The 13,207-nt window shown below is 52.2% G+C and overlaps 1 protein-coding gene across 2 annotated transcripts in view; it reads left to right on the forward strand.

Moving 5' to 3' along the window:
- wwtr1 (WW domain containing transcription regulator 1) overlaps positions 1-13,207 on the forward strand; it is a 47,862-nt gene that overhangs the window by 31,498 nt on the left and 3,157 nt on the right. The window contains exons 3-6 of one of the 2 annotated variants that reach the window (XM_088620834.1): positions 2,004-2,117; positions 6,990-7,201; positions 12,694-12,827; positions 12,977-13,089. In XM_088620834.1, the coding sequence (XP_088476960.1) occupies positions 2,004-2,117; positions 6,990-7,201; positions 12,694-12,827; positions 12,977-13,089 (573 nt within the window). The remainder of the gene's footprint in view (positions 1-2,003; positions 2,118-6,989; positions 7,202-12,693; positions 12,828-12,976; positions 13,090-13,207) is intronic. The other variant, XM_088620843.1, reaches the window with a different exon arrangement.

The following is a 13,207-nucleotide window of genomic DNA, read 5'->3' on the forward strand; positions in this document are numbered from 1 at the left end:
TCTCTCGCCTACAGCCCGGACTGAGTTGGCACTCTGGCATACCAGAACAGAGAGCTTTTTTTCAAATTCTTGTTCCAGAATATAGAGAAACCCCCCACCTCCAGGACTGCTTTTGCATTCAGATTTGCTGTTTAAATGTGGCAGTCTACCAAAGTATAAAGAAAATATTGCATCGCCCATTTTATCAAACCATGTTAATTTAGTGCAACTTACTGCCACCGATCTCAGCCGGCTATCATGCTTAGATCTTTCCTGTGTTGCTGCAGTACACCAGTGTGAGCACGAAGTAATAAACAGCAGTGCAATGCTGCCAGTGTGCCTGAGCCAGGTCCTCTTGGTTCTGTCTCCTGCTGCAGCAGAACTCTTAAGTGAGTTTTGCTCTTGAAAGGCAAAAGAGCTGCACCTCAGCGTGATTGTGAATTGAAGGCTGGATGCATAAATTAAAGAAACCATATTTTGGAAAGTACTAGTTCTCCTTCAGTCCATGGGGTTTGTTTAGGTGGAAATATATTCGAGAGACGTCTAGGCTTATGGAGGTAATATCATATACTGTGGATAGTTTTAAAAACCAGAAGATGACAATTTCAGTGTACCAGGCTGCTGAACCTGCCCCCAGCTTGTCAACAATACAGGAGGCCCAGGCGTTGTGGAGGGGAATCTTTTGAATTGGCTGAGCCCTGCAGGGAGCTGTAGCCTCTCTGTGTGGCTGTGCCATCAGAGCTTCACGGTGCATCTGATACAGCCCTCTTATCAGGACTGCAGTGTCAACACAACACACCGCTGCCCACCTCCCCCAGCACAGAAAGGCCGGTTGGAACAATGCTGGAACAGATCCCGAAGCTGTCAAGTAGGGAATTCTATCCGCTGAGGCCTCTGTTGTTCTGAAGGGCGTTTTCCTCTCTTTTACTTAAAAGCGCCCCTTCCCTTGCGTAAGTAAATCTCACTGACGCTGACGTACAGTTTGGCTATGGTACCTGCCTGCTTGTGGTGCAGTAAAGGTTTATGGTTACAGAATGTCAGAGAGCAGTGCAATGTTTGCGTTTGCAAACCATGGTAAGAGTATTGGAGTTGAGAGGAAGCCTTGGGGGCCACTAGTTTGTTTGTGAGCTGCCTCTGTACATCCTCGGGTAGTTTTGAAAAAGCTTGCATGACACAGCTCCAAACACTTGGAAGCTGTTCCAGAGCGTTTTCCATTTGGCAAGATATTGGTGCATGTATCGTGACGAGTGTCGTTGCTGAAGAGTGACGAAGGGGTAGCAGTTTTTTGCAAGCTGTCATGCACAGGTGTTCATATACTCTGCTCTCCTGAGATATGCCAGCAGTGACCTGTGAAAAGACTGGGCATCCTGTTAAAAATAAAATAGTCTTTCCTAACGACTACTGAAAACTGACCTTAGTCTCGGTTCTAGCAAGTTTTCTGGGTCAAATGTGAGTGTAGTGTATTTCAAAATTCTAAAAATGTAGAATTGTGAAGCTCCCGCCTTTTCAAAATGTGATCCTGTCTGCTTGTTCCACATGTCCCAGGAGAGCAGTGCTGCAGGTCTGTTCTTCTGCATGTAAAGCTGTAGTGTGGGTCTCACAATGTCGCACTGCTACAGCCTAGTCTCTCAGGGCATAAAGCAGCTCTTCCACAGCCCGTTGTAAAGCTGCACAGCCGTGATCCAGTCAGATGGGCCAGGAGCATGATCACCAGGCTCGGCCATCATTCCTGCTGCTCCAGTGCATCCTTCTGTGAACAAGCACAGCGCTGACTTCCTGACTTTTTCAAGTCAATGACGAAAACCCCTCCTGTCTTTGCCGTGTTGTGTCACGACCTGATTAATGTCATCGGTCGTTATCAACCTGGTGCACACTGTGATAAACACAGTACGGTCAGGCAGAGTCTGCTGGGAAGCAGTGCGGGGGGTTCAGGAAAGAGCTCCTTCGTATGTGATGGCTTAGACATACTCGAAAGGCTCTTGGCTGTTTGCTGACGGGTCCCTCTGATGTTCCTGCTTGAACAGGACAATTGCCTGAAGGCTGGGAACAAGCAGTGACCCCTCAGGGAGAAATTTACTTCATTGACCACAAAACCCAGAGCACGTCCTGGCTTGACCCGCGGGTGGACACGCGCCTCAGTAAGTACCCCTGCAGCTCCAGACGGGCACTGTAGCTCCTCCCCCACTAATCCTCTCACCCCAGGGCTCTCCGACGCTGGTTTTCGAGGCCGGCAGGGTTTTGAGTTTTTCATTTCTTTTGGTTCCAGCTGAGCTCCTTTAACGTATTAATTGCTCTAATATTTAAATCATCTCTTGGCAAAAGGCTTTCGCTGTAATCATCACGTGTATTATCCCTCAGGCAGCAGAGTGGGAAAGTGATTTGGAGCACACAGGTGCTGTGTTACTGAGACCTGAGAGACCCCTGCAGGCCGCTGGGATACCTGCTCGGACCCTCGCAGCCCAGGCCTGTGCCGGCGGGCTCTCCGCCGGCGGGCGGGGCTCGTGCAGTGGGGCTGCTTGATTCGGGCCGATTGGGAGCCAGGTGAGCTGGATCAGAGAAGAGCGCGTTGCTGGAGTTCTCAGTCACGACGGATTTCTTTTTCAAGATAACTAGCTCAGCTGTGATCAGATACCCCCTCCCCCCACGCCGCCAACTTGTCTTGAGAGCGCTGTGCAGTATTAACGCACGGTTTGAGCTATATTACCGGCGCACGTAATACTCCCACACACACGCCCTGCCCTCTCATGGCTCTGAGATGTATCTAGTGGAGAAGTCGGGATGGTGAAGTTCGTGAGACGGAGGTCTTCCCTGCGGATGAAACCCCCGACCCCCCTGAGGAGAAAGAAACATGCCTGTGTCACCGCTGACGTGGGCCTGTGGCAGCTGACAGGATCCTGTGCACAGGGAGGCTGTGATGAGTGGTGCCAGGCCGGGCCTTGTTTAGACACTGCTGTCCTCCCATCTGTAATAACTGGCCTGTCTGCTGCTCCAGGGTTATCTCCCTGCACAGTAGGTTCAACTGCTCTGGAGAAGACACGCCAGCATCCGCTGCCGGGTAGACTTCTGCAGTCTGGACAGCTTTTTCAGGAGTTTCGTTTAAGCTTTTACCTTCCCCGTAGAAAGAGCACACCTCACAAAAAAAAAATGGCAGACGTTTTGAAGACTTCTAAGCAAATCACTTCCAAGCAAGTCACCACCATCCCACTGTAACAGGATGAGGGCTCTGTCTCTGAGCAAGGGAGAAACGATGACGGCCCCTCATGCGATTGGAGCTCGTTGGGAAAACAGATTTTAAAGAAGAGTGCTTTGTGGTATTGGATGCATTTCCCGTTTCCCCAAGCATGTGATGAGCCCCTGTGGGCTTTAAAGTGTTGCTGGGGGCGAGCGGCGGAGGACAGAAGCAGGTTCCAGTGTGACGAAACCTGGCGGATTTCATTTCTACCAGCGCAGTGGATCCTAAGGTAGCAGTAGCTGGATGTGATGTCGGATTGTGCAGGATTCCCGTTTTGCTGTATGTGGATTGCATTTGACACCAAGTGGGGAGTGAATCGGCCAAACTGTTTTTGAAGGAGAGGGCTTTGCCTTTTCACCAAACGGGTGGTGATTCGTTGGGAGGGGATAAAGTGCTGCTTTAGCCTGTGACGTGCAGCTCTTCAGCAGGTCTGCGTCAGGCAGGGCGGTGGTTTCCAAGACGCCAGCAGTTGATGTTTAGCAAACAAAATGGCGGTCAGGCATCCATTGTGGTTTAAGCAAGAACATTATTTCTCCTTATGCCAACTGCGTTGTTACTGGAATGATGATACCTGTTGAGTTTGTAGTTAATTGGCCAAACAGGAGGAATTGGTGTAAGTGGCTGAGTTGTGATTCAGTTAGTGCAGTTGTGAGAAGAAAACATTCTTTCCCAGGGGCACGCTGTGCTGCAGGAATGCTGGTGCTCCAGATGATAACTGTGTGCAGATTACAACGAAACGAAGTCTGGCGTTAGTCTGGCAGAATGGTTTTTACACAAAGGGGGGGGGTTATGGGCAGGGTCCCCCTTTCCACATGTGATGATCTTGAGGGCACTAGACGCACACCCATGAAGTTTGGATTTCCTTGGCCAAATGGTTTTCGAGTGTTTTTGCACGTTTCAAGTAGTGTGTTGAGAACCGCCTTTGGCTGGCGGATGAAATCGAGCAGGTTTCTATTCAGGTTCGTAAGGACATGGTTTTGGATAGGTTTTCTGTGTGCGTGGGTCAGGCGTCCGGTTTGTGCCATTAATTTAATGACTTCTACGTACCAGGGGGTTCCCGCTGGGAAAGAATATACCTCAGATGATGATGATGATGATGATGGTCCTTCAAAAGGGGAAAGTGGTTTTAAAGAGAAACAGTATTCATACCTCTGCTAGCAAGGAGAACACATTTACGAAGAACAGTGTTTTATTAATGAAAGAGCAGTCAGATGGTTTTGCAGTGCTTGTTTTAACAGTAGTGGTTTGCTTTGGAGGTGAATTTATCTTGAATTCTAAGTGTGGAAGAGCTGTAGGGTACTTGAAAGAGTGTATGTAAAAAAACAAAAGTTTTTTTTTTTTTAAATATACAAAATATACAAAATCTCTTTTCCTTTTCCTGGAAAAAAAATCTTAAATGAACACACTGATGAATACATAAGGATTTTAAGCTTTTTTTTTCTTTCCTGGTAAAGTACGAGCTGTGCTCTTTGAATTACCCCCCAAGATACACGTCTGCATGCTCTACAGTATATAAAGTGCAGGCTGCAGCACAGCGCAGCTCTCCACAGACCATGTGTGTGTAAATAATTAGTGTCTCAGGCCCTGCCTTTTCAATCAGAGCATGTTCAGGGAGATCGCTGCTCGGCTGCCCCTGGCTATCTGCGAAAGAAGGAGTCCTGTTTGGAATGGGATACTGCAGACTTTAATGCATTACAGACCTTTTGGAGTGGAAAAAAGTCCTCTTAACTCGAACGCCAGTCTTTGTTTTTGCTTACCCTTTTGGATAGCTGAGGCTGTTTCTGAGAAACAAACGAAACAAGAAACCTTTGCTGGCAGGGCCGGGGTGCTGGCCTGCTCTGCGCGCGGTGTTGTGACTCAGCTGGCGGGGGCTTGTCTGCTCGGCACAAGCATGTGTTTTTCATCATGGCGGGCTGTGACACCCTGCACTAGCCTGCAGGAGGGGGGAGGGGGTGGGATTGAGCTTCAAGTCACCGCGAAAGCTGAGACTGAGGTCTTTCACAGCTGGTCTGTAAATACTAGAGTAATAGCTGTAACAAGCAGGGCCGTGCGTCTGTCAGGAACAATTTCACCTGGACATCTGGAACTCTGCTAGTAACCTTCGGCACAGGGCCATACCCTTGATCTCGCCACCGTAGACAAATTTCAGGATTTGTGTCAAGAAACAAAACAAACTGCCATGCTATAGTGTACCTAGTGAATGTTTTAATCAAAGACCGTGCCTGGCCTGCCGTCTACATAACAATCGTCTGCAGCCTGCTCAACACTTCCAGAGAGCAGTGGTGTCTGGTGTTCACCTTGTGAACCTGTAATGTAAGTCTTAGCTGCCACTCAAGCCCAGCTTGATAAGCACCCTGTACAATGCCAGACTGGCACAAACGAGGTTTCTGGGCATGGCTGACTCACTCTGGAAGAGGATACATTTTAGCATCAGCCAGAGCATTAATATCCTTCCTGCAATATTTATTTTTCTTGCAACTGACAGATTTTTTTTTTTCCCTGATCGGGGAAGAGTGTAGTGGCTTGCTTCGCTGCTTGTGGCTCGCAGTGTTTTTTTCCCCCTTGCATTAGATGCACACCACTGCAAGGTTTCAAAAAATGAAAACAGGAGAAAAACATCCCAAGGCCCAGTTTACTTGTCCTAATAATATGTACATTTGTGTATTCTTCATTATATGTAATCTGAGGGTCACGTTACATTTTAAAATTCTGTTTTACTGCTTATCTCTTCTTTGCGCTTTGGGGGAAAATGCGGCCTTCGCTGGTCTAAACGTACACTGGCTGTGAGCGCAGTGAATCAGGTCTTGCTGTCTTAGCTGTGTGAAGGTCTGCTGTCGAGACTCCTCACTTCAGGCATCCAGACACCTGTGGAGCGTCAGTCCTCTCCTTATCACTGGAGGCCACATGCACCGCATTTCCACGTTTGTGCGCATACCCAGAATTCCCAGAGGCAGACGGATGTCGCGGAGAAGTAAAAACAGAGGAGTGTGGTTGAATCAGGGGCGGCGCTGTGGCAGGGCGCCGAGCGCTGCTGCCTCCCAGCTCGTAGGTCCCGGCCTCAGCTCTGGACTGGGTTGCCTTCTGTGTGGAGTCTGCATGTTCCCCGTCGTCGCAAGGGCCTTTGGCACGCGCACATTTTCTCTCACATCTGATGGATGTGCGGCTTGGGACACCACCGGGTGTCTCTGGTTTATCCCCGTGTTTGTACACACAGTAAACACATGGCCTGGCGACCCCTGGTGGTTGTGTCTGGGATCACAAGTCAGTGATCCCAAAAAAGTCGGATCACAAGTTGGATCCCAAAAAAAAGCACACTGGACACTGTTGATCCTGTCCAAAGTCCAAAGTCCATCAGTGGCCTTCAGTGTCACTGATAACAATAATTGTTATCAAAATTAATGCTGTCACATTTAAAATATATTCTGTTGCTTAGGTTGAAAACAATTTATTCATGTTTTAAGATGTCATATCTCTTCCAGCTGTTTCTCAAGAGAAACCAGGGCATTGGCTTCAACTACATGACTGCGTTATTTGTTCCATACTCCCACAACCCTCTGTGTAAAGCGGTGCCGAGAGGTGTTCTCGTTTTGAGCTGCGCTTCTGTGTAAATGCGCTCCTGCGCGCCCTGCTCCGTGTTCCTCGGCTGACTCCGAGGGAGTCCTCTGGGTCTCTCCCGTCGATGCCTGTGGACTCAGGGCTCTCCGAATCGAGTGGCCCCATCAGCTCCATCCGCCTGTCAGCGTGGGTCACGGGTGCCCCTGTCGGTTTCTCTCCGCAGTGCTGAGCCACCACCCCCAGCACCCCCAGCGCCAGCCGCCGCCGCCCCCGCAGGTGCCCCCCAGCCCGGCCGTGTCCCAGCAGAGTGCCCCGCTGATGACCCTGCCCCACCCCTTGACCACTCAGCAGCAGCACCAGCAGAAGATGCGGCTCCAGAGGATCCAGCTGGAGAGAGAGCGCATCCGGAAGAGACAGGAGGAGCTCATGAGACAGGTACACTGGCTGTGGGGCGCAGGGGGAGCTCATGAGACAGGTACACTGGCTGTGGGGCGCAGGGGGAGCTCATGAGACAGGTACACTGGCTGTGGGGCGCAGGAGGAGCTCATGAGACAGGTACACTGGCTGTGGGGCGCAGGGGGAGCTCATGAGACAGGTACACTGGCTGTGGGGCGCAGGGGGAGCTCATGAGACAGCTACACTGGTTTTGGGGCGCAGGGGGAGCTCATGAGACAGGTACACTGGCTGTGGGGCGCAGGGGGAGCTCATGAGACAGGTACACTGGCTGTGGGGCGCAGGGGGAGCTCATGAGACAGCTACACTGGTTTTGGGGCGCAGGGGGAGCTCATGAGACAGGTACACTGGCTGTGGGGCGCAGGGGGAGCTCATGAGACAGGTACGCTCATGTGGGGCGCAGGGGGAGCTCATGAGACAGGTACACTGTCTGTGGGGCGCAGGGGGAGCTCATGAGACAGGTACACTGGTTTTGGGGCGCAGGGGGAGCTCATGAGACAGGTACGCTCATGTGGGGCGCAGGGGGAGCTCATGAGACAGGTACACTGGCTGTGGGGCACAGGGGGAGCTCATGAGACAGGTACACTGTCTGTGGGGCGCAGGGGGAGCTCATGAGACAGGTACACTGTCTGTGGGGCGCAGGGGGAGCTCATGAGACAGGTACACTGGCTGTGGGGCGCAGGGGGAGCTCATGAGAAAGGTACACTGGTTTTGGGGCGCAGGGGGAGCTCATGAGACAGGTACACTGGTTTTGGGGCGCAGGGGGAGCTCATGAGACAGGTACGCTCATGTGGGGCGCAGGGGGAGCTCATGAGACAGGTACACTGTCTGTGGGGTGCAGGGGGAGCTCATGAGACAGGTACACTGGTTTTGGGGCGCAGGGGGAGCTCATGAGACAGGTACGCTCATGTGGGGCGCAGGGGGAGCTCATGAGACAGGTACACTGGCTGTGGGGCACAGGGGGAGCTCATGAGACAGGTACACTGTCTGTGGGGCGCAGGGGGAGCTCATGAGACAGGTACACTGTCTGTGGGGCGCAGGGGGAGCTCATGAGACAGGTACACTGGCTGTGGGGCGCAGGGGGAGCTCATGAGAAAGGTACACTGGTTTTGGGGCGCAGGGGGAGCTCATGAGACAGGTACACTGGTTTTGGGGCGCAGGGGGAGCTCATGAGACAGGTACACTGGCTGTGGGGCGCAGGGGGAGCTCATGAGACAGGTACACTGTCTGTGGGGCGCAGGAGGAGCTCATGAGACAGGTACACTGGCTTTGGGGCGCAGGGGGAGCTCATGAGACAGGTACACTGTCTGTGGGGCGCAGGGGGAGCTCATGAGACAGGTGTGGAGTAGCTCTCTAGGGTCCAGGGAGAGCAGGTGTTGCTAGTCAAGACTCAAGCAGGTTTGAGACCAGAAAGCAGTGAGTGCCCTGCGGAAGTGCAGGTTGAGATCGGGACTCCAGAGATGAGCTCCGGGCTGCGCAGCTGACTACAGACCAGGGTCCCAGAGGGTTTCTGGATTCCAGCTAGTATGAGGTGCTTAATGACCAGGTGTGCAACACTGTATTGTCATCACATCACTCCTCCCTTTGATGCTGTGGGGCTGGCAGAGTTAAAAGGGGCCAGTGCAATAATAAATTAACAACTCCTTGCAGAAAGGACCTCATATCTCTTGACATGTAACAGGGGGCCCACTTTATCCCCCAGTGAAGTACAGCAAACGCCCCCAGCAGCCCCACTGCACAGCAAACCAGTTGAATTAAAGGGGTGTCTAGGGGAAGGCCAGAGTAATATTAGAATGTTACTTGGTGATGTGATTGTAATATTATAATGTTTCAGGTTGATATTATATACCGGACTTATTTCAGCATTAGTTTGCCTCAAGGAGCAAAGTCACGATATCCTGGCAGGAATTGACAACAGTGACACTCAGAGCTCCCAGAGTTCCCTGTTTTTTTCCCCATGAAAGTTAAAAGGCCGAACTCACCCCACAGATGGTCTCCACTCGGGTCATGGCATCTGTCTCGTGTGTCCGCGCCAAACGTGCGACGATATACAATTGATTCATTTTTTCCTCTCTCGTACGCGAGTCTTCCGAAATTCTGCGGTGCACCCGTTAATGTCGGAAGACTCGTCGGCTGAGAAACGCTGCGCTCGAGTGTCAAGTGAGAAACAATAACCAGATCCGCTTGGGAAAAAAACAAGCTGTCAAGAGTCTCAGCTCGTCAGTTGTTGTGAGCTTATGCAGCCCAGGGGCACAGGAACTTGAGGTGTAGCCTGTTAAATGAAACTGCCAAAGGTATCCAATAAAAATACATGACCTTGCCGGTTAGTTTGTGAGAATGAGCGTTTCCTCTCACACGGACAGCGTGCAGAGCAGTCATCTCCTGAGCCCAGGCTTCCTGCTGGAGGTTCTGTTTGCAACACAAAACCCCCCAGGTGCTCGAGCTGTCCACAGCAGTGCATCCCGAAGGCTTGCCCCTGCCACGAGTCCACTCAGCAGAAGGAGCCCAGTGAAGGGCGCCTGGCCTCCTGCCTCTCCTGTCGGACTCCAGTGAGCCTGAGGCCCAGCTGTCCCGCTCGGGTCTGTATGGGTGTGGAGTAGCTCTGCAGTGCTGTCCTGTGCCTTGTGTGAGGGCCACCTTGACACACAGCCTAGAGACACAGCCAGAGCGTGCTGACACACACAGAGCAATAATCGAGAGATGAGGGCTCAGCGGGAACACGCAGTGAGTGGCTATTAATAAAAATACTAGTTATTCTTATTTATAAAGCACCTTTCTAAAACCAAGCAACGCTGTACGTAGTCATGAAGAAAAAGGCCAACAAAAAGTACAATAAAAAGTAAGACACAAATAAACAAAACACTTCACGGATTCATGCAGATTGAATGTAGGCTAATGAGATACAGCTCTTAGTAAAGAGATTACTTTTGAGTTTAGATTTTGAAGCCAATCAGAGAATTTGTCTCTGGAAGAGTCGGAGGAAGGACATTCCATAACACTGGGGCAGCAACAGAAAAGACACGGTCACCACAAGTCCCAAACTTAGTCCCTGGTACAGAGAGCAAAGGAGCAGCCTGCACTGAAGGGAGCCCACAGGAGGGAGTGCGGACATGAGGTTCGAAGATGCGTGATGGAGACAGATTTCTAAAGCATTAAAAGTCATTAACAAGATCTCATATTGAAAGTGTAGCTTAACTGGCAGCCCGTGCAGAGCCGCCAGTGCAGGAGTGATCTGCCGCCAGGGTCTGGTGTGAGTTAGCGGTGTAGCTGCAGAGTTCTGGACATATTGCAACTTGTTGACAAGAGAGTTAGCGAGCCCAAAGAGCAAAGAGTGGCAGAAATCTTGATTTGCACAAAACAGGCGCTCGGCATCGGACATTGATAGACGTTGCCTAATCTGGGCCATATTTCTACAGTTTATAGTCTTCATTGGAGTTTCCTGTGATGCGCTGTTTCCTGTTCTTGTGCCCATTCCAGACTATTCCTGAGTGGTGGGGTCCCATTCTATGAAGACAAACTCAAAACGTATGGATCTGAATTTGACTCTTGGTTAGAAAATGGTGATTGCTTCAGAAAGTGACAGTGCCGCACCAAAGCTAACGGGCTCCGTTCCTGCCATGGGGATTAGAATGGGATTAGAGTTAACTGGGCAGCTGGCGGGACTGGAGATCCCCCAGAGATCCCTTCGAACCGAGCACAGCGCCAGCTTATGAGCTGGTAGGCAGACGGTCCTCAGGGACGGCGTTTGTCTTCCCAAGGATGGTTCCAGCACGTTCCGCTGTCTTGAGGCGTCGGCCAGCAGGCAGGGGACCCGTCGGTTTCTAGCGTGACGGGAGGCCGGGACGACGAGTGCGAGAGGCGGCCCGTGTCCCCGCCGCTCCCACTGGGCAGGGCCGTCGGCGCTGCGCCCTCTCCTGGCTGGATGGGAGCCCAGCCGGCGCTCGGCAGGCTGACATCATGCGGGCAGAGCGCGGGGAAGCCTGGAGCAGCCTTCCTCCCCCATCGCTCTTCTGTCGTTGAGAAACAATAGCCCTGGAAATCTAGACCCTCCCTGGCGCTGCTGACGGAGCTGCTCGGAACACTTGGTTTCCAAGGAAGCTAGAAGAGGGGCTGTTTTTCTTTCCTAACGGAAACTTTCAAGTGCTCTCCGGCAAAAGAGCGCGCCCCCCCCCCCTTCGTGTCAGTATACAGAACCGCGGGGACATAGCGCCAGTCATTGGTTCAGCGCTGGGCTGTCCCCTGCTCACACCCGAACACGACAGAAAGGGCTGGGCCGTACAGACAGCCCGAACAGTTCACAGGCGCCAGGTTGACCTGGCAGGCCGGCCTTGGGAGCTGCAGCTTTCGGCCCGGTGTCTTACTGTTGTCACCTCAGCAAGATGTCCAAGGTTGCGGTCAAGATGAAGAGGAAGCAGTCACGTGACAATGAGAAGACGGCGTTCATTCGCAGGTTTCTGGAATTCGATTGCCCATACACCTGGAGGACACCCCTTCTAGTAATCCGGCTGCAGGCTTCATGAGCCCCGGAGAAGATTCCAATTCATACAGACCTGTAGGTGATTCCGAGCTTGAAGCCCACTGGAATGATAGTCTCCCTGTTCTGGACGTTTCTCACACAGCACGCCTTCCAGCGTAACTGAAAACACACTTTCGACCAGCTGCTGAGGAGGAGGTAGCTGGCAGTTTTAAAAACGTTTTGTTTTTTTTCCAGACTTTGCTTCTGTTTTGTCATTGGCTTGTTTTTTTTTTGGTTCCCATTGTGCTTATGAAATCCCAAGTGCTCTGGAAATGATCGACACCTTTGTCGTTGCTTCAGCGGCAGAGAAGAGAAGCTCGTCAGCTTTCAGCTATGAAAGAGGCGAGAGGCAAAGCTGAATGAAAACACGATCTTCCGATGTCATCACAGTCTTGTAATTCAGCCTTTTTAGAGAATCAGAGTGGCTTAAGGGACAGGGAGTACTCAGTTTCATTGGTGGTTGTTTGCCTCCTGCGATCATGTGCCGTGCAAAATCGAGGTTGCTATTAATGCCACTGCAAGCATGGCTGCTTCTAAATGTGACGAAATGCCCTGTTACACATTGCATGTGACTGGATCTACCAAAAGATGTCCAGTTTTACCTGTTAATACAAAAGTTCAAATGCCTGTGTACCGAGTGACGTGCCACAATGCAGTACACTGTGTGGACTGTCGTGACTGCGCTGTGATCAGTGCTCTTGTGCTGGACCATGTCCTTTGGTTCCTATACTGGAAAGGTTCAAATAATCCTAGCTAAAAGTTCCCTTTTCATCTTTTTTATCTCTGGGGGGGTTAACCGGTCAATTGAAAACCCTGTTCATTGACACACCACTCAGCCTGGATTCTCCCCTTCTCCTCAGTGGTACACGGGGGTGGGGAGTAAGTGAGCTGAGTGGAGCTGGGGGCTGTGCCGGTTTCCCCCTCCGGCCCGCTGGTGACCGGTGTCGCTTGTCCGCAGGAGGTGGCTCTTTGCAGGCAGCTCCCCATGGAATCGGAAGGCATGCTCGCGGTCCCCCCGGCGGTCGGCTCGGCCGCCATGACCCAGGACATGAGGACAGTCCCGTCCCACGGCTCGGACCCCTTCCTCAACAGGCAAGCCCCCCCCCCATCTCGACAGCGGGTCTCGGCTCCGGTGGAGGAGGGAGGGGGGCGGCGAGTACCGGGGCGTCTGTGACGGGTCGCTGTGGAGGGGGGATGTGTAACTGACGGGCTGTGATTTTCCACTCTCCCCCCCCCCCCAGTGGGCCGTACCACTCCAGAGAGCAGAGCACGGACAGCGGCCTGGGCCTGGGCTGCTACAGCATCCCCACCACCCCTGAAGACTTCCTCGGCAACGTGGACGAAATGGACACAGGTGAGGGGGCCGATCCTCTCCTCGGAGGGGTGGTGTTAGCCCCGCTAGTCCTCCGCCCGAGGCAGCGCGGCTCCTGCGGGGGGCGCTGTCGCGTGGACGAGGCGTCGGCGAGGGGCGG

This window comes from Lepisosteus platostomus, chromosome 2, assembly GCF_059453375.1.
Source record: "Lepisosteus platostomus isolate fLepPlt1 chromosome 2, fLepPlt1.hap1, whole genome shotgun sequence".
NCBI classification, from domain to species: Eukaryota; Metazoa; Chordata; class Actinopteri; order Semionotiformes; family Lepisosteidae; genus Lepisosteus; species Lepisosteus platostomus.